This window comes from Cibotium barometz, chromosome 15, assembly GCF_041138505.1.
Source record: "Cibotium barometz isolate CiBa-2024 chromosome 15, ASM4113850v1, whole genome shotgun sequence".
NCBI lineage: Eukaryota > Viridiplantae > Streptophyta > Polypodiopsida > Cyatheales > Cibotiaceae > Cibotium > Cibotium barometz.
The window spans coordinates 3,297,618-3,316,122 of NC_141060.1; the positions used below are offsets into that span (position 1 = coordinate 3,297,618).

An 18,505-nucleotide genomic window follows, 5' to 3' on the forward strand; every position below is an offset into this window, starting at 1 on the left:
GATAGATCAGCATGTGTAGTACTTTGATAGTGATGCTAGCAAGCACATTATTTCTCAGCATGAATTATTTTCCTCCCTTGAGTCTACTCCTCAAGGAGGAACAATCACATGTGCAAATAACTCATCACATATATTAATAAAAGGAGTTGGTAAGGTTGTTCTCATTGTTGCAAATGGTGGGGGACAATCAGTCTCTCAGTCTTGTTTGTGCCATGCATTAAAAACAACTTACTACCAGTCTATGCCATTTATAAGGTAGGCCTAGTTGTTACATTTGTTGATGATGACAATGTATAGTTCATGACCGGAGTGATGGAGACGTCATTGTGGTATCTAGTACTCTAAGCCATGGCCTTTATAGGTTGGACAAGTATGAGAGATTAGCACAAAATTTTTGTTTAGTTACTGTCACATGTGCTATAAATAACGTAGAGATATGGCTTGCTTGCTTTGGTCACTTGAATTTTGGTAAATTTTTACACCTAAAAAGGAAAGAGATAGTGTCAAGGACGCCAAAGCTTGAGGCCCATATCTAACATATATGTGGGGTATATTTTGGCCAAGATGCAATGGTAAATCATTCCCAAAAGACGGATTAGTTAGGCCTGTCCAAAAATTATAGCTTATACATAATGATGTATAAGGTCTTGCTGCAAAGGACACCATCAAATAAAGATATCTCTACTTTGTGACTTTTATTGATGTGAGTACTCCAAGAACACCTAGGTATATCTATCATTGAAAGAAATAGGTTTTTGCATCCTTTGGACACTTTTTTTCTATGGCTAAAAATGTGTTTACTTGTAAAATTGGCACCCTTCGTACAAGGGGAAGAGTATACATTTCAAAGAACTTTTATGTATATATAGTTGAAAGAGGCATAAAACATCAATACACAATGCCTTATACACTCAACAAAATGATGTGGCTAAGAGGAACAATATATCTCTCATGGAGATGGCACATTGTATGATTTGGCTCATATTTTTTGGTTGTAGTTATGTGTGCCACTTATGTGCTAAATAGATGCCCCACCAAGGTCTTCCTCATAAAGCTTAGAATGATAGGAAGCCCTCTGTGACTCATCATTTCAATATTTTTGGTTGTCTTTCTTATGTTCTTATGCCTAAGCAGCAATGTAATCATCTGGATGATAAGGCGATAAAATACATTTTTTGTGATATACAGCTCAAAAAGCAAAGGGTATAGACTCTACCATCCGGCCACAAAGCAAATTTTGGTGATGAAAGATATTGTCTTTGTTGAGAACTCAATTTAGCCCATGCTTTTATGCAAAAAATAGAAAAGCGTATACTCACAGGACATCTTTTGATACACTCTTACCTTTGTACAATGATGGCCAGCCATATGTGAAGAAAATGAATGCTCAACAAGATGCTACAAATCAGCCCATACCAGCTGAAAAACAACTTCAATTTAAGTCCATAGATCAGCCTATTGATGAGGTAATTATGGATGATACAATGGATGAGGAAAGGGCAGCGATACAGGCATCCAAGAGTATGACAAAGTGGCTAGTATAGACATTACGAGATAGCAAAATAGCTACTCCTTTACCTAACAAAACACATGTAGGGTCTCATCATGCATCTTATTCTTTTATAGATCATGCTCTCATTGCCATTGTATACAATGAAGAGGAACCTATTTCCGTTGAGGAAGCACAAGAAAGTGATCATTGGATGCAGGCCATGTAGGATGAGTACGACTCAATCCTCAAGAATGACACTTCATATTTAGTAGATTTGTCTCATGGTAAAAAGGCCATCAAGCTAAAGCATAAAGCTGATGGTAGCGACTACTACAAGGCTTGTTGTTGCAAAAGGCTTACTTAGGAGAAGGGCATAGATTATAATGAGACATTTGCACCCACATCTCATATGATTACAATTAGGTGTATTGCTACATTGGTAGTATATCACGATTGAAATGTACATCAATTGGATATTAAGACTACCTTCTTGAATGCTAATTTTCATGAGGAGGTGTATGTATCTCAAAATCGTGGTTTTGTTGAAGGGACATGAGTCTAATACATAGGTTGAAGATAGATGTGAGTTGTTATTTGTGATGCAGCATTATGCTTAGTTCCATGACTATAGATGCATCACCAAATTCAAGAGATGTATGGTAAATTATTAACCCCATTTTGAGATCAACAAGGTGCTCTCCACCACTAAGAGAGTTAACAATAGCGGGTATGTAACTTTCAAAGAATAAACTCAAACATCTCCTATTGTTAATAAACCCTTCAAGAGTTGGAGGGTGAGCATTATGGGGACCAAGGAAACCAACCAAAGGTTGCTAATGATGAAAATCTTGGAAGCTGGCCAAAAGTTATACACATTAATAACTCAATATAATAACATCCAGCAAAGTAACTCAAAAGGAGGCCTTTAGCATGTGTGCGTGTGTGTGTGTGTGTGCGTGTGTGTGTGATGGAATTCACCTCATCAAAGCCATCATTGTGTTGCTAAGAATTGAGTATGGCTTTTACATGTGAAAAAACAGGTAAGATAACCACACCATGATTATCTCAAAATAGTCATGTGCACAAGAATTGGTCAAAGTGGCAAGATGGTCATGCAAAAGCCTTCCTAATACAGCTCCAAATACCAAAAAACATAACGTTTATACATATAAGAAACGAGGTAGAATTTTGGATGTGAGGAATCTACGTGCAAAAAAGTGGGTCAAATGAAGCAACCAAGGTAACAAGGACTTGGAGGACCCTACTATGTATAGGCACATAGTAGGTAGTTTGATTTACATGATTGTCACTAGGATAGACTTGAGCTATTTGAATGGATTGGTGAGTCGATATATTCACGTTTATTTAGGCCCCAAGGAAGCCACACTTAGATGCGGCAAGGAGGATACTCAGGTACATAAAGCCCACATTACATTATGGGCTTTTTTATGAGATTTAAGTATAGGTATAGGTACATGGGTACACAAATGCAGATTGGGCTGAAAGTGTCTTAGGCATGAGATCTACTATTGGTGTTGGACTAGGAGCAACAAGAAGAAGCAAATAGTTACTTTGTCGACTGCAAAGGTTGAGTATAGGGGGTGTTACTATGGTGACATGTGAGGTAGCTTGGTTAAAGATACTACTTGCAAATATGGGTGAGCCCATGGCTAGGACATTAGTCATTTGCTGTGATAACATGAGCAGCATACAGTTAGCTAGTAACCCAATGTATCATGCTAGGAAAAAGCATGGATAGGAAAGTAGTCATTTACTGTGACAACATGAGCAACATATAGTTGGCTTGGTAACCCAATGTATCATACTAGGACAAAGCACATCATATTATTATTTTATGAGGAAGAAGGTTTTAGTAGGTGATGTGAATTTGGTTTACGAGCGTAGAGAATTGGGTGGATTGGATGTGTGATATGTTCAACCTTGCACTTCAACATGGTATGCCTCATGATTGGAGCACTAATTGGGTCAAGCCTTTGCACAAAGGAGGTGATGTAAAGAATGTAAATAACTACCGGACTATAATGATTGGGTCTCTTAGGGGGCGAAGTTATTTGGGTGCATAAAAGAGATAAAATTGATTGGATGGGATGAAGAGAATATATGTGTGTATATATATACATATATATATGTATATGTATACACACACACACACACACACACAATTGTATATAGTTGTGAGCCCTAAAGTGCACTCCCAATGTCGTAGACATCAATAGTTGGTTGAGTCTCGAAAGGTGAGTCCTTCGTGGAAGGGTGGAGCGGTACCCGACATCATAGTTTGTACAGTTCATGAAGTGGTAATCCGTATGGATTCTCATCCTTTGGTCTATACAGATAAGTTCATTGGGTATGTATGTATGTATGTATGTATATACATATATACATGTATATGTGTGTGTGTGTATAATATATACATATATACATATACACACATATATACATACACACATACATACATATACATAGATAGACATACACACATACGCATATGTATATATATACATGTGCGTATAAATATACATATGTGTGTGTGTGTGTAACAATGTGTCGACAGTTTTTTGGAGAAGTCGTCAAGCATTGTTGTGTCATCAGTTATTGTTAACCTTACTTCAAAGTTGTTCGACTTAACCGAAAGCTTACTAAAAGCATGGTGTTAGTTTTTAAAGATATTCTTTCAAGATAGTCCTCACAAACCCAAGCCTATTTAGAAAGACATCCCCTTTCCTCAATGCACGCTTAGAATTCTTGAACCCAACATAGATGATTCACTAATCTCCAACCTCTTCCCTTTTTAAACCTCTCTCCTTTTTTTCCCCTCCCGAGAAGGGATTTCCCACGAAGACATATTTGATTGTTTATGAAGGACTTCTTTTTATTTTTAATGTGTGAGCTCCCAAAAATTAGCTGACGAAGGTGCCCATGTTCCAAGCAAATGTTTGTTCGACTTAACCGAAAGCTTACTAAAAGCATGGTGTTAGTTTTTAAAGATATTCTTTCAAGATAGTCCTCACAAACCCAAGCCTATTTAGAAAGACATCCCCTTTCCTCAATGCACGCTTAGAATTCTTGAACCCAACATAGATGATTCACTAATCTCCAACCTCTTCCCTTTTTAAACCTCTCTCCTTTTTTTCCCCTCCCGAGAAGGGATTTCCCACGAAGACATATTTGATTGTTTATGAAGGACTTCTTTTTATTTTTAATGTGTGAGCTCCCAAAAATTAGCTGACGAAGGTGCCCATGTTCCAAGCAAATGTTTGTGTAGTACACACGCATGTGAACAACCGAGGGTTGTTCAAAGTTTCATTTTTTTTATAATGAAGCTTATCTTTAGTAGGGCGACTGGTAGCGGACGACTTCATTGCGTATACATGGAGCCTGCAACCTCTTCTTCTCCACTTGGGGGTGTGCCAAGCTAGCGTGATCTCAGAGCAAACAACATGCGTATCTTCATGACTGCGCTACTGGCCGTGCTTTGCCACACCCGTGCTCTGCTAGATATGGACTGCAACCGCCTTCTTCATAGCGTGTAGGTGTTGGATGCACGTTCATCTCTCTTTCGTGAGCAAGTTCTCTCTATTTCTTCTTCTATTGACACACCCAATGGTGGTGCTTTCGGTCTCTCTTACAAAGGTATTGTCCGCATTAGTAGCAATGGCGGTGCGCCCTTATCTCTTGCAAAAGAACACATCCTCACATGCCGCCCCACACCCCCCACCTGCCCCGCCCCCTCTCTTTCTCTCTCTCTCTCTCTCTCATGAAAAGAGGCAAATTTTCAAATTTTACGTCCTAACATGTAGCGTATTTGAATAAAATAGCAGATGTTTCTTTCAAAATTTCTATTTTATGTGCTGACATGTATTTTTCGGGATTTTATCTTCATAACCCACCTCAAGATCAGTCTTCATTGTTAGCGGTCTTTAGCCCAAGTGGCCTAGCCTAGGCCATTCTACCCTACCCAAACAAATGGGCCTGGATTCAAACCCTGACATCCGTAGTGTGTGTGTGGTGCAATGTATCGGTAGTGTCTGTGGTGCAATGTTTGCATTGCATCCCCCGAGAGGGGCTTCCCGGGAGAAAAAAAAAAGATCAGTCTTTATTTTGCCTTGTTGCAAGAGCTGAATTTCAAGCGCGCAAAAAATAAGAAAAAAAAATCACTATGCTAATTGTTAATCAATATGTCTTGGTCTAAAAGAGAAATTGAAGTTAAAATGTTTCAAGATTAGTTATTTAAAAACCCAACAAGGCAACTAGCATACTCTGTTTCAATGACAAAGTCACAAAGTTATAAGTGCAATAAAATTTACCTAGTGACTTGGGCTTAAGTAGTACTTATCCTATCCAGCTTTTGCCGAAGTTTAGTAAGTGTCAAGTCTCATTACCCAGATTGATCATGGGAAGAACTTAAAAGGCAAGAAAATGTGCATGCATGCATATGTGAACCCTCCAACCCAACAATGAGTTACCAAAGTACGTGACATAGTAGGTTAGCATCTAGTGTGATGAACTATGATTTGCTTAGGAAAATTAAGAGATTCTCCCCGTGATTAGAAAAAGGGAAAATATCTGCAGTGTTTGACTTAGCAGACCCATGGTTAATTTCACTATAAATTTTAAGTTCTAAATACTCCTGGAAGGTACAGTTTACTACATCAATTGGTTCAAAATGGTTAAAGCTACCATATGAGAATTTGCTTGGATTCTATTTCCATTCAAACCTGGAAACGAATGATTAATGCAAGTGTCAAGTGAAATTCTGTCAACCAATAGCACTGCCAACATAAATAATGTAGACTATTTTTACGCAAAAGAGAGAGAGAGAGAGAGAGAGAGAGAGAGAGAGATGTTATTAATGTCTATGGTTCTATGATATGAGACCAAAAAGCTGTTACATGTAATCCATGAGTAGACTGGATGTCAAGACAACATGAAAAAAGTAAGACTAGCTCCCAAAAGGGGAGAGAGAGAGAGAGAGAGGGAGGGTTCAAACAAAACTGTGACCTGTCATCAATCCTACTCTGAAATCAGCTACTCTATGGGGATGCAGAAGCCCTACAAAATCTCCCAAAGCATAAGAAACGTCTCTGGCAGTTCATGATGCATCCTTGAAATATATTGATATTACATATTTATCACCTACAACCTACGGAGACTGTCCAACAACAGGTTTACTTGTTGGAAAAGCTTGGTTTCATGGGTAGTTCCATTAAAAACCTTTAAAGGTGAAAGCAAAGCTTTTGGTGGACTCTGGAGTCTTTAAAGTAGTAGGGTCCATCGATCACCACTAATGTCATATCCACCTCCATATACATGCCATAAAAAGGGCCTTTGAAAGTAGTCCTCATAATCACAAAACCTAATAGCCTTCTTTTCTGGCTAATAATATTCTTCTACATATCACCACATGAAAATGCTGAGGCAAGACCTCTAGTTCATCAATATAGCTTAGCACTAGGACCAAGCTACCATGAACAAATCTACATCATCTTTACTGGAAAGATGGGGTTGCATTGTTGATGGTAGCATGGCCCTAGGGCCATGCTACTAGCAAAGAGGATGTAGATTTGTTCATAACACAAGGTCTTTTAATCCATTTGAAGCCGACATCATGGGGACGTGCTCTTGATTTTAAAAAAAATCCAGAGAGCTACCTGTGCAGATGTACAGCTTCATTTTCTGCACATGCAACTACATTTTCTGGACAGGCAGCTCTCTATGAATCCCATGGAAAGGAGACCTAGAATGCCTTCTTTTTTACTTCTGTTTTTTGATGCATCATGCCTGATAGCTTGTTTACTTCATAAACAAGGCCTACAGAAAAGATGAGGCTGCAAAGTCAAGACCATTCTTGTTAGGGCAAAACAAAAGCCTCTTGAGAATGTAGGACGTATGGAAACACCCATGTCTATGAGTCCTTGCAAGCCGACAATACGAGTGTTGATATTAACTTACAATACACTTTCAGAGCCTACAGCCATGACAATTTGTCGATTCAAAAGTACTGTACTCACCTTCCATTTTACATGATCAGTGGCAATCCAAGATACAGCTTAGGTTGAATTTACATTAAGTGAATTTCAAAGCGACGTTTTATTTGAATATATGCACATACGTCACACAAATATGCATGCATGTATGCCAATACAACGACGTGCATATTAACATGAATGAATGTATGTATGTGTGTATATATGAATGTATGTAGAAACAGAAGTTGTGCGAAGGTGCATGCATTCATTTGGTAAATGCTGAAGTGGATGAAACATCAGCAGATTTGAAATCAAGTAAAAATCAATGCAATGTTATATATGAATGTATGGTGTGCATACTATGCGTGCGCGCACACACACATACACACATGCATGTACATATTTAAATATACTGCGTGAACGTGCATGTATGTATGTATATACATACTTACGTTCACATGTAGGTATGTAAGTATGTATATATGTGTGTATGTAGGTATGTATATATATGTGTGCATGTAGGTATGTATATATGTAGAAACATAATTGCGGAAAGGTGCATGCATTTGGTGTAGAAATGCTCAGGTAGATGAAGCTAAATTGTAAACTTGATTAGTGTACCCAATGCAGATTAACAATGGCACCCTGAAAAATACTTCTCACAAGAGAGTGACTCACCATGTAGTCACGGATACTCTATGGACAGCACTCGCCGCCACTGCCGCAATGATTTCTGCAAGAATTACTGCAAGAAACATTCATTGAATCAACTGCTGTGCCATTCATGTGCACAGCTTATGCCTGAAAAAGAAAGAGGAGAAACAGGCTTACCAGCTCCCCAACCAGTCCTGCTGTTAAGCGACTCCTGCCAATTGCCTATGAACTGCAAATAATGTGCACCATTGGTCAAGGACTCTATAAATTCTAAACATTGTATCGAGTGATGTTGTGCCTTATACATACACGGTATATCATATCATCATAGTTGTTCACGTGCGACCGTACGGTGCGGTACAGTACAGTATCATACGGGAATTTACCATACCTTATGAAATTTTGGAATACAATACGGTGAAGTAAGGTATTCTAAAAAAAACACTTCCAAATTTATGGATTTGAAAGGATAGAGAGCTTAGAGGTTGTTACAAAGCTTGAGAGCAATGGGAGCTTGAGCTTGAGAGGCTAGAGCTATGAGAGCTTGAGCTTGAGAGCTTGAAACTTGTGATAGAGAGAAAGTTGGAGGAGAGCTTTTTAAAGGGAGGCCAAAGAGTCCAAGGCACCCACCCAAGTCCAAGGGCAAAGGCCCAACTGTTGGAAGATGGTATGCGAAGACACACAGAAAGGGAGGTGGTTGAGGAGAAGCCTTTGCTTCTTGTTGCCCTAACTAAGGAAGGTGCCTCACCTCAACCCTCCAAATACGTAGTAGTGATCACAAGGATAGAGAGAACAGATCCTTTGCATCCACACCAAAAGTCAACATCCACAGATCCTTTGCATCCACACCAAAAGTCAACATCCACAAATCCTTGGCTGTTGAGTGTAAAAGGACACCAAAAGCAAGCAAACCCCATAACAATCAAAAACAACCATAAACAACCATTTTTTAAAACAAAAAAAAGGGCCAAAACAACAACGGTCAAAAACAAAAGAGGGAGGCGGGGAGATCGGACCGTACGGTGTCGTACGATGCCGTACCGTACGACAATGTCGTACAACGTACAAGAGCAACTATGCATATCATACTATGGCATTGTATTGGCCCAATCTCGAGAAGTTGCATCCATACTAGCCATATCATGGTATATCATACAATCTCATCTTGACGTAATCTTGGTACTACATGAGCTACCTAAAAGCAAATATATATATATATATATGAACATGAAATAAAGTATGAAAGTACTGAGCTAGTGGGGGGTTGTGATGGATGGAGCACTACTGCTAGAGGCTCAGTATGCAACCTATATGCGTAGGGTATACAAAAATGCAATGCAGATCTGTCTAGCTGCAACCAATACCATAATGGGGGTGTAATATGTGATACATAGGCGATGGCAAGGCAAAAATACCGCAGAGCATGATCTCTGGGTGTGAGTGTAAGTGAGCTAGCCGCTCCTGGATATGGTGCTGATGTCGAGCCTGTATCTCTGTGATCTCCCTCTGATGTAGTTTGCGAGTCTGAAAGCCTGGTGCTCTCGGTCTCCATCTGGCTCGGAGGTTCGCAGCGCGTTGAAGTGTAACCCCCTCCTGTGTCAGGGTAGGCACTGGGATAGATCTCTGGAAGAAATCAGTGAGCTAGAGCAGTCGCCCACCTCTCCCTGTGGTATGAGTCCGTATCCGTGTCTCTCTGTGGTGATGTGTCTCTAACAAAAACTGGCCAAATCTGCGCTGGTCTGCGGACTCCATGATCTGGCGGAGTGAGGGATGTCCACTGAAGATGGTGGTGTATCTCTCTCTAATAACACTAAATGCTCTGCATCTGCATACATAATGTTCCTCACTCTCAACCTCCTCCTGGCATAGTCTGCATATCCTCTCTGCTCTGGGGATCCGTGCTGCCCTACTTGCCTCAATATCAAGCTAGTGTGATTGTCACCATTTGGCCACCCGAATGTTCACACTATCTACATATTGGATTGGTGTCCATGGCTTATGGAATGTGCCTATGCATGTGATTGACACGTGTCATGCTGTATAGTTGGATATGATATTCCGCTGGGACTTGATGTTATCATGCCCGGAATATCTGGAGGACTTGGCTTTCCGCTGGGACTTGTGCCTTTGTGTACATGCCCGGAAACGCCTGGAGGACTTGGCTTTCCGCTGGGACTTGTGCCTTTGTGTACATGCCCGGAAACGCCTGGAGGATTGGCTTTCCACTGGGTCTTATACTTGCCTGGAAACGCCTGGTCTTATATGGTTTCATGAACGGAAATTGCTCATGCCAATGCTGCATTGCATAGCATCTTTATGTGCTTGCCTGCAAATGAAATTGCATGCTGTTTTCATGCCTGCATGACCTATGTGTAGTTCCGCGCTAGGGGACGCCCACCTGTGAACCGTGCGTGTGAAACTGTCTGCTGACATGGTTGTGTGGCATGTGAACAAGTGGCAAGTATTACCCAATCTAGGCTCAAATAGCCCTTAGGACTTAGCCAATATTTATAAGTGAGTGCGTTCCCACTTCATTAAAGTTTGGGCGCCCAAAAGTCACTTATAAATTATGACCGCTTCCAAGTTCACACTCACTGAAGTCTCGAGGCGGACAAGACTCAATGTCCAGGACCTGATTCTCCCTTTTTACTCATAAATGGGCATCTCCCCATGTCCTCTCACCTGATTGGACCCCAATTCACTTACTTATTAAGAGAAAATTCGTGTTTTCTCTTCATGAGGATTTTTGGAGGCTGAAAACTCTGTTTTTCCACCATTTCTCTCCATTTCCAAGCTCTCCATAGCCATACCCAACTTGCTAGGGTGTTTTCCAAGCTTCCAAGAGTGTTTTCAAGTGCTAATCACCCTCCTACTCACTCCCAATGACTGAAATTCAGCAAAACAACTCTCATTTTTGCTGTAATTTCTGGTCTTTTTGCTGAAAACCCTAATTTCAGCCTTCCTTTCTCAAGTTGAACCATAGGGGAAGCTTTCCCAAGGTTCCCTTCATCCTCTTGAAGACTTTTGTCGCGAAGGATTGCGGCAAATCGAAGATATCAACACTTCTAAAGCTTCCAACGCGAAGGCTTCCGCTTGCAACAACTTTTATGAAGACTGGTAAGCTAATTGGACAATGTGTTGTCATTACTTATTCAGTAGAAGGGCAGGACTCCTTGTTTAGCCGCCCTGTGTAGTATTTCTCTTGTCCTATGTGCTCTTGAAGATGTTGCTACCTTGCTTGGTAGAACATAGAGCCAATGGTAGAGAATATGCGCACTGAAGTCGGGCCGAGCATCAAGGCAGCTCCTTGGTGATCTACATCGACATACCATTGTTTTCTAAATGCTGAATTTCATCTGCATTGGCATGGAGGATTTGGCAATGGATGCCCGTGAAGCTATGTATTGAATTTCTCCAATAGTAATACAATTTACTCAAGGGAGGGGTCGGCCGTTCCGGCTCATTGTGTGTCTCTTGTCAATTCAGCAATTTACTTCTTGTATATGAGCAAGTGTCCTTCAAATCTTAGTGTATTTAAGTGTATTGATTAGCATTGTGTTCAACCAAGTTACATTGGTATCAGAGCATACGGTTCTCTTTCACTTCTATCGTGAGAGACGATCACCATGAACACTAGCTATCTCTACACTTAGAACATTATGGACAGCCATACAATGAATGCTGGAGATGCTAATACAAGAGGCAGGGACAATGAAATGCATGCCTCCAATGCTTTACAGGATGAGCAAACTCATGTGGTGCACAATAGGGAACATGAATATGTGGGACAACCGTCCCGTGGAAAAGAGAAGATGCAAGAAGAAGAGTCCATAGTCTTGAGGGCTGAACTTACTCGTATGCAAGCTCTTCTCCATGCACAACAAGAAGAATTGAATCTCTATCGCCGCGAGGATCCATTGGTACATGATCGTTTGAAGGCCAAGAAAGCTGAATCTTATATGGATCATGCAATGGCAATGATTGCTCAAGAGTTGCACATGCAACCGAGGGATGCAGCACGTGCATACTTGCTAGAATCCCCACTGGTGCCCGAACAAGAACTTATGTCTAAGAGGATAAATCTCCATGCTATGGGAGAGGCACAATCAGTGACTTCACACCATGCAGGAATACCTTATGTAGCCCGTGAAGGATACAATGTTTATGGCAGTGGTCAAAATGTATGTCAAATGCCATTGCCGCCTGAAAATGTACATGCACAACACATGCAACATGGGCTGCAATTTTCTGTTGGTGCAGGTATTCCGCGTATCTCTCATGCCACTCATGCCTTCGAGTGTGCTCGTGAGGAAGAAGCTATGGCTGAAAATGTATCAATGCATGTTGAGGGGTCAGCCATGCCTCATGCTTACAGGGCACATGTATCTATGCCTTATGCATCACCTTTTGGTCCAAAAATGATGCCAGTCACACAGGGGCTGTCCCAATGGACAAACATGGGGAAAAACATGTTGAGATGCACACACATGCATCAAAGTCTCGTGACTTCAAAGCCGGAGACAAATCTGTGAAGTTTGACACATATCATGGGGAATATGATGCATCAAAGGCACTTGCTTTTATTGCCCAGTTTGATATTGCTTTCAGTGATGAGGATTTCACTCAGAAATCCATGATCCGGCATGTAAGCATGTTCATGAAAGGCACTGTTGCCCATTGGTGGCTCATGGAGAAGCTCTCACCGAATCCTGTTAGATCATGGGAAGAGTTCAAGGAGAGGTTCTATGCTCAATTCTTGCCTCCCAATGCATTGAATGAGATAACAATGAAGTGGGATTGGGTAAAGCAAAATGAGGGAGAATCGGTAAATGCATATGTACAAAAGTTTTGGAAAGTGCTCTTCGAGGTGTCTCCATTTATGCATGTCACTGAGGCGGAAAGGAAGAGAAGGTTTCAATCGGGATTGCAACCCGTGTATAAAGCGGGATTACAAATGTATCCTGGTCATACCTTACACCAATTAATCGCAGCCGCCACCGCCACCGAGCAATTGGAACTCAAATTGAGTCGATCCAATAAGGCTAAACCCTCATTTCAAGGGAAAGAGAGGGCTGTCCAAAACCTGCAAAATGATGGACAGCCACCTAAAAGGGACCAAAACCAAGCCAAATCGGGTCCAAAAGCTGAAAATAAGTTTGCTAAAAAGCGTCCTTATAAGCCGGCAAACTTTGGTCTTAGTGCTGAGAAGAAGGAGCAATATATGCGTGAAGGCAAATGCTTTACTTATGGCAGCATTGAGCACATGGCAAAAGCATGCCCAAATAAGAAGAACAAAGCTGAAAATGCTAATGTTCCGAAGCCTAATGTGCATATGGTTCCGGATGTGCAGGGCAACACTTCACATGATAGCAAAGATAGGGTTGTATGTAAAGCTTGGGGACAGCTCAAAGATCAGCCCGCTTTGTTCATGTTTGATGATTGTGCATCTGAAAATTTCATATCCACTCAGATGGCAGCTGCTTTGGGTATTGAAGTGGAGGACATGGGTCCTCAAATTGAAGCAGGGGCTGCCTTTGTTGGTAGAGAAGTGAAGGTCATGCCTATTTTTGGCAAGTTGCGCATACACATTGAAGGCTATGTGGATCATGAGGATTTTCTTGTGGCGCCTTTGAATGGCTGTGATGTATTGCTTGGAAAGCCTTGGCATACACGTATTGATCCGTGCAAGGCTTACAAGACTAACACGATCACCTTCATGTATAAAGGCCGAGAACATGTAATTGATGCTAGTGAAGAGGGTGATACCATTCCCCTTGTATCTCATGTACAAATTAAGAAAGTAATGAAAAAGAGTATTTTTGCGTACTTGATTTTTGTACGAGATCCTATTGAGAAAAATAATGTACATGTAAACACTCTTTGTAATGATAAGCTGAAATTTTTGCAAGAGCACAATGATTGTTTTGCTGATGAGTTACCAAATGAGTTACCACCTGTACCACCAGAAGATCATCGCATTGATCTTGTGCCGGGTAGCTCACCACCGAATAGGCCAGTCTATCGTGTAAGTGCATCCCAAAAAGAGGAGATCATGAAGCAAGTAAATGAGCTTCTTGAGAAGGGTTTGGTTCAGCCAAGCTCTTCCCCATATTGTTCACCCGTCCTCTTAGTTCAAAAGAAGGATGGATCCTTTCGTATGTGTGGATTATAGAGCTTTGAATAAGCTTACCATCAAGAATTGGTTTCCGATTCCACGCATAGACGACATCCTTGACAAGTTGGATGGATCGGCATGCTTTAGCCGAATTGATCTCAAGAGTGGATATCATCAAGTGCGTGTAGTGCCTCAGGATGTACACAAAACTGCTTTCAGGACAGCATTTGGGCTTTATGAGTATCTTGTTATGCCTTTTGGTCTTACAAATGCCCCGGCTACTTTCAATAGAATGATGGATCGCATATTCTGTGGGTACAGGAAATTTACAGGTGTCTTCTTTGATGACATCCTAGTCTTCTCGAAGACCGAAGAAGAGCATAAAGCTCATTTGGCTATTGTTTTTGAAGAGCTCCATAAGCATAAACTCTTCATAAATGCAAAGAAGAGTGAGTTCTTCTTGTCAGAGATACATTATCTTGGGAATATTGTGTCCAAAGATGGAGTGTGGATGGATCTTGCAAAGATTGATGCAATTCGAAATTGGCCCGAATTGAGTTCGGTGCATGAGATCCGTAGTTTTCTTGGATTATGCTCTTACTACCGCAGGTTCATTCGGCACTTTGCATGGATTGCTTCTCCTTTGCATGATTTGACAAAGAAGAAGGCCATGTTCAAATGGACTAATGTAGAGAGACATGCATTCCTCAAATTGAAAGATGCAACTACTCATGGTTTAGTGTTGATCGTTCCGGATTTGCAAAAGCCTTTTTGTGTGGAATGTGATGCATTTGGAAATTGCATAGGGACTGTCCTTAATCAAGTGGAATGTGATGCTTATGAGAGTCGTAGGTTGCATGATGCGGAGCTATCTCTTGGCATATATGAGAAAGAGCTCTTGGCTGTAATTCATGCACTTACTATATGAAAACATTACCTTCTTGGGGCTGATTTCACTGTGAAGAAAGATCACCAAAGTTTGAGGTATTTTCTTACTCAAACTAAGTTATCAGAGAAGCATATGAGGATGGCCAATTTCCTCTCTATGTTTCATTTTCAGATCTTGCACACCCCGGGAAAGAAGAATGTAGTGGCCGATGTATTGTTATGAAAGCCGTATGTAGCAGCTATCTCGGTTGCCTCTCATGGGGACTTGTCTACCATGCGTGATTTGTATCATACGGATGCTGATTTTGCCACTATTTGGGCTGAATTGATGGCTGGTCATGCACATGCCTCATATGTGATCAAAGAGGGTTATCTCATGAAAGATAATTGCCTATGTGTGGTGTCTGACATGAGGCAAAAGGTTTTGGGTGAGTGCCATGCTCCTCCATATGCTGGTCATAGAGGCATAATGCCTACTACGCACATGATTGAGCGGTATTTCTTTTGGCCAGGTATGCGGAAGAACATAGAGGCACATGTACGTGCATGTATCACCTGTCAAAAGGTCAAATTTGATAGGCAAAAGGCACCAGGTTTGCTTCAGCCATTGCCTATTCCCACGCAGCCATGGGAAAGTATTACAATGGATTTCATTATGGACTTGCCACGTACCCAACAGGGTAATGATGCAATTTGGACAATTGTGGACAGGTTTAGCAAGCAAGCTCATTTCAGAGCTGAGCATATGGTTAAAATATATCTTGCACAAGTGTTCAAACATCATGGAATGCCGAAGTCCATTGTGGGGGATAGAGATCCCAGGACTACAAGTCTCTTTTGGCGGGCCTTATTTGATAATATGGGCACCAAATTGGACTTCTCATCAGCTTATCAACCTCAAACGGATGGGCAAAGTGAGGCTGCAAATTCAGCCGTGTTGGATCTCTTGAAATGTTATGTGGCGGATCAGAAGTCTTCTTGGGAGAAGTACTTACCGCTTGTCGAATTTGCATACAACAACACCGTGCATGCATCTACGGGAAAGGCCCCATTGAGATTGTTTATGGTAAGGTGGTTTTGCCACCCATCCTTCGCACAAAGGATGAGATATTTGCAGCTGATGAGTATGTAAGAGACTTGGATATTGCTTTTGCTCAGGTGTGGACAGCCATTGCAAGGTCACAAGACAAGCATAAAAAGGTTGCCGACAAGCATAGAAGGCAATTGGATGTTAAAGAGAATGATTGGGTATTACTGAAATTTGAGAAAGCAAGACTTGCAAAGAGGCCTGGCAAAGAGGGTGCATATCCTAAGCTTGCAACCAAGTACTATGGGCCTTTTTGAGTGATCGAGAAGATCAATGAAGTGGCTTTCAGATTGGCATTACCTAGTCATTGGCACATACACAATGCTTTTCATGTGAGTCTCCTTCGTAAGTATGTAGGGCCGAAGCCCAGGAGATCTTGCAGCCAGAGCAGATTGTGTATCACAAGAAACGCAAGCTTGCTCTGCAGGCAAAGTTGTGAGGCGTTACCTTGTGAAGTTTAAGAACTATCTTCCCATTGATGCTAAATGGGTAGATGAAGAGTTCTTCAAAGATTGCCCGCATGTGCTTCAGACATATTTGGATACATTTCAGTTGCGGACAACTGTTTAGAAGCGGGGGGAAATGTCACCATTTGGCCACCCGAATGGTTCACTCTTGCTTTCACACTATGTACATATTGGATTGGTGTCCATGGCTTATGGAATGTGCCTATGCATGTGATTGACACGTGTCATGCTGTATAGTTGGATATGATATTCCGCTGGGACTTGATGTTATCATGCCTGGAATATATGGAGGACTTGGCTTTCCGCTGGGACTTGTGTCTTTGTGTACATGCCCGGAAACGCCTGGAGGACTTGGCTTTCCGCTGGGACTTATGCCTTTGTGTACATGCCCGGAAACGCCTGGAGGATTGGCTTTCCACCGGGTCTGGTATCGCATATACTTGCCTAGAAACGCCTGGTCTTATATGGTTTCATGGACGGAAATTGCTCATGCCAATGCTGCATTGCATAGCATCTTTATGTGCTTGCCTGCAAATGAAATTGCATGCTGTTTTCATGCCTGCATGACCTATGTGTAGTTCCGAGCTAGGGGACGCCCGCCCATGAACCGTGCGTGTGAAACTGTCTGCTGACATGGTTGTGTGGCATGTGAACAGGTGGTAAGTATTACCCAATCTAGGCTCAAATAGCCCTTAGGACTTAGCCAATATTTATAAGTGAGTGCGTTCCCACCTCATTAAAGTTTGGGCGCCCAAAAGTCACTTATAAATTATGACCGCTTCCAAGTTCACACTCACTGAAGTCCCGAGGCGGACAAGACTCAATGTCCAGGACCTGATCCTCCCTTTTTACTCATAAATGGGCATCTCCCCATGTCCTCTCACCTGATTGGACCCCAATTCAGTTACTTATTAAGAGAAAATTCGTGTTTTCTCTTCATGAGGATTTTTGGAGGCTGAAAACTCTGTTTTTCCACCATTTCTCTCCATTTCCAAGCTCTCCATAGCCATACCCAACTTGCTAGGGTGTTTTCCAAGCTTCCAAGAGTGTTTTCAAGTGCTAATCACCCTCCTACTTACTCCCAATGACTGAAATTCAGCAAAACAGCTCTCATTTTTGCTGTAATTTCTGGTCTTTTTGCTGAAAACCCTAATTTCAGCCTTCCTTTCTCAAGTTGAACCATAGGGGAAGCTTTCCCAGGGTTCCCTTCATCCTCTTCAAGACTTTTGTCGTGAAGGATTGCGGCAAATCGAAGATATCAACACTTCTAAAGCTTCCAACGCGAAGGCTTCCGCTTGCAACAACTTCTATGAAGACTGGTAAGCTAATTGGACAATGTGTTGTCATTACTTATTCAGTAGAAGAGCAGGACTCCTTGTTTAGCCGCCCTGTGTAGTATTTCTCTTGTCCTATGTGCTCTTGAAGATGTTGCTACCTTGCTTGGTAGAACATAGAGCCAATGGTAGAGAATATGGGCACTGAAGTCGGACCGGGCATCAAGGCAGCTCCTTGGTGATCTACATCGACATACCATTGTTTTCTAAATGCTGAATTTCATATGCATTGGCATGGAGGATTTGGCAATGGATGCCCGTGAAGCTATGTATTGAATTTTTCCAATAGTAATACAATTTACTCAAGGGAGGAGTCGGCCGTTCCGGATCATTGTGTCTCTTGTCAATTCAGCAATTTACTTCTTGTATATGAGCTAGTGTCCTTCAAATCTTAGTGTATTTAAGTGTATTGATTAGCATTGTGTTCAACCAAGTTACAGTGATCACACTCTGAGCTGGCCAATCGCCACTCCGGCAT

At 41.5% G+C, this 18,505-nt stretch overlaps 1 protein-coding gene across 1 annotated transcript in view; it reads right to left on the reverse strand.

Annotated features, from left to right (window-relative positions):
* Positions 1-6,566: 6,566 nt before the first annotated feature.
* Positions 6,567-18,505, reverse strand: part of LOC147630856 (uncharacterized) — a 52,292-nt gene continuing 40,353 nt past the window's right edge. Inside the window, exons 3-5 of the mRNA XM_086809936.1 lie at positions 8,314-8,365; positions 8,161-8,227; positions 6,567-7,341 (exon numbers count right to left, since the gene is read on the reverse strand). Coding sequence (XP_086666062.1) covers positions 7,251-7,341; positions 8,161-8,227; positions 8,314-8,365 — 210 coding nt within the window. The 3' untranslated portion in view covers positions 6,567-7,250. The remainder of the gene's footprint in view (positions 7,342-8,160; positions 8,228-8,313; positions 8,366-18,505) is intronic.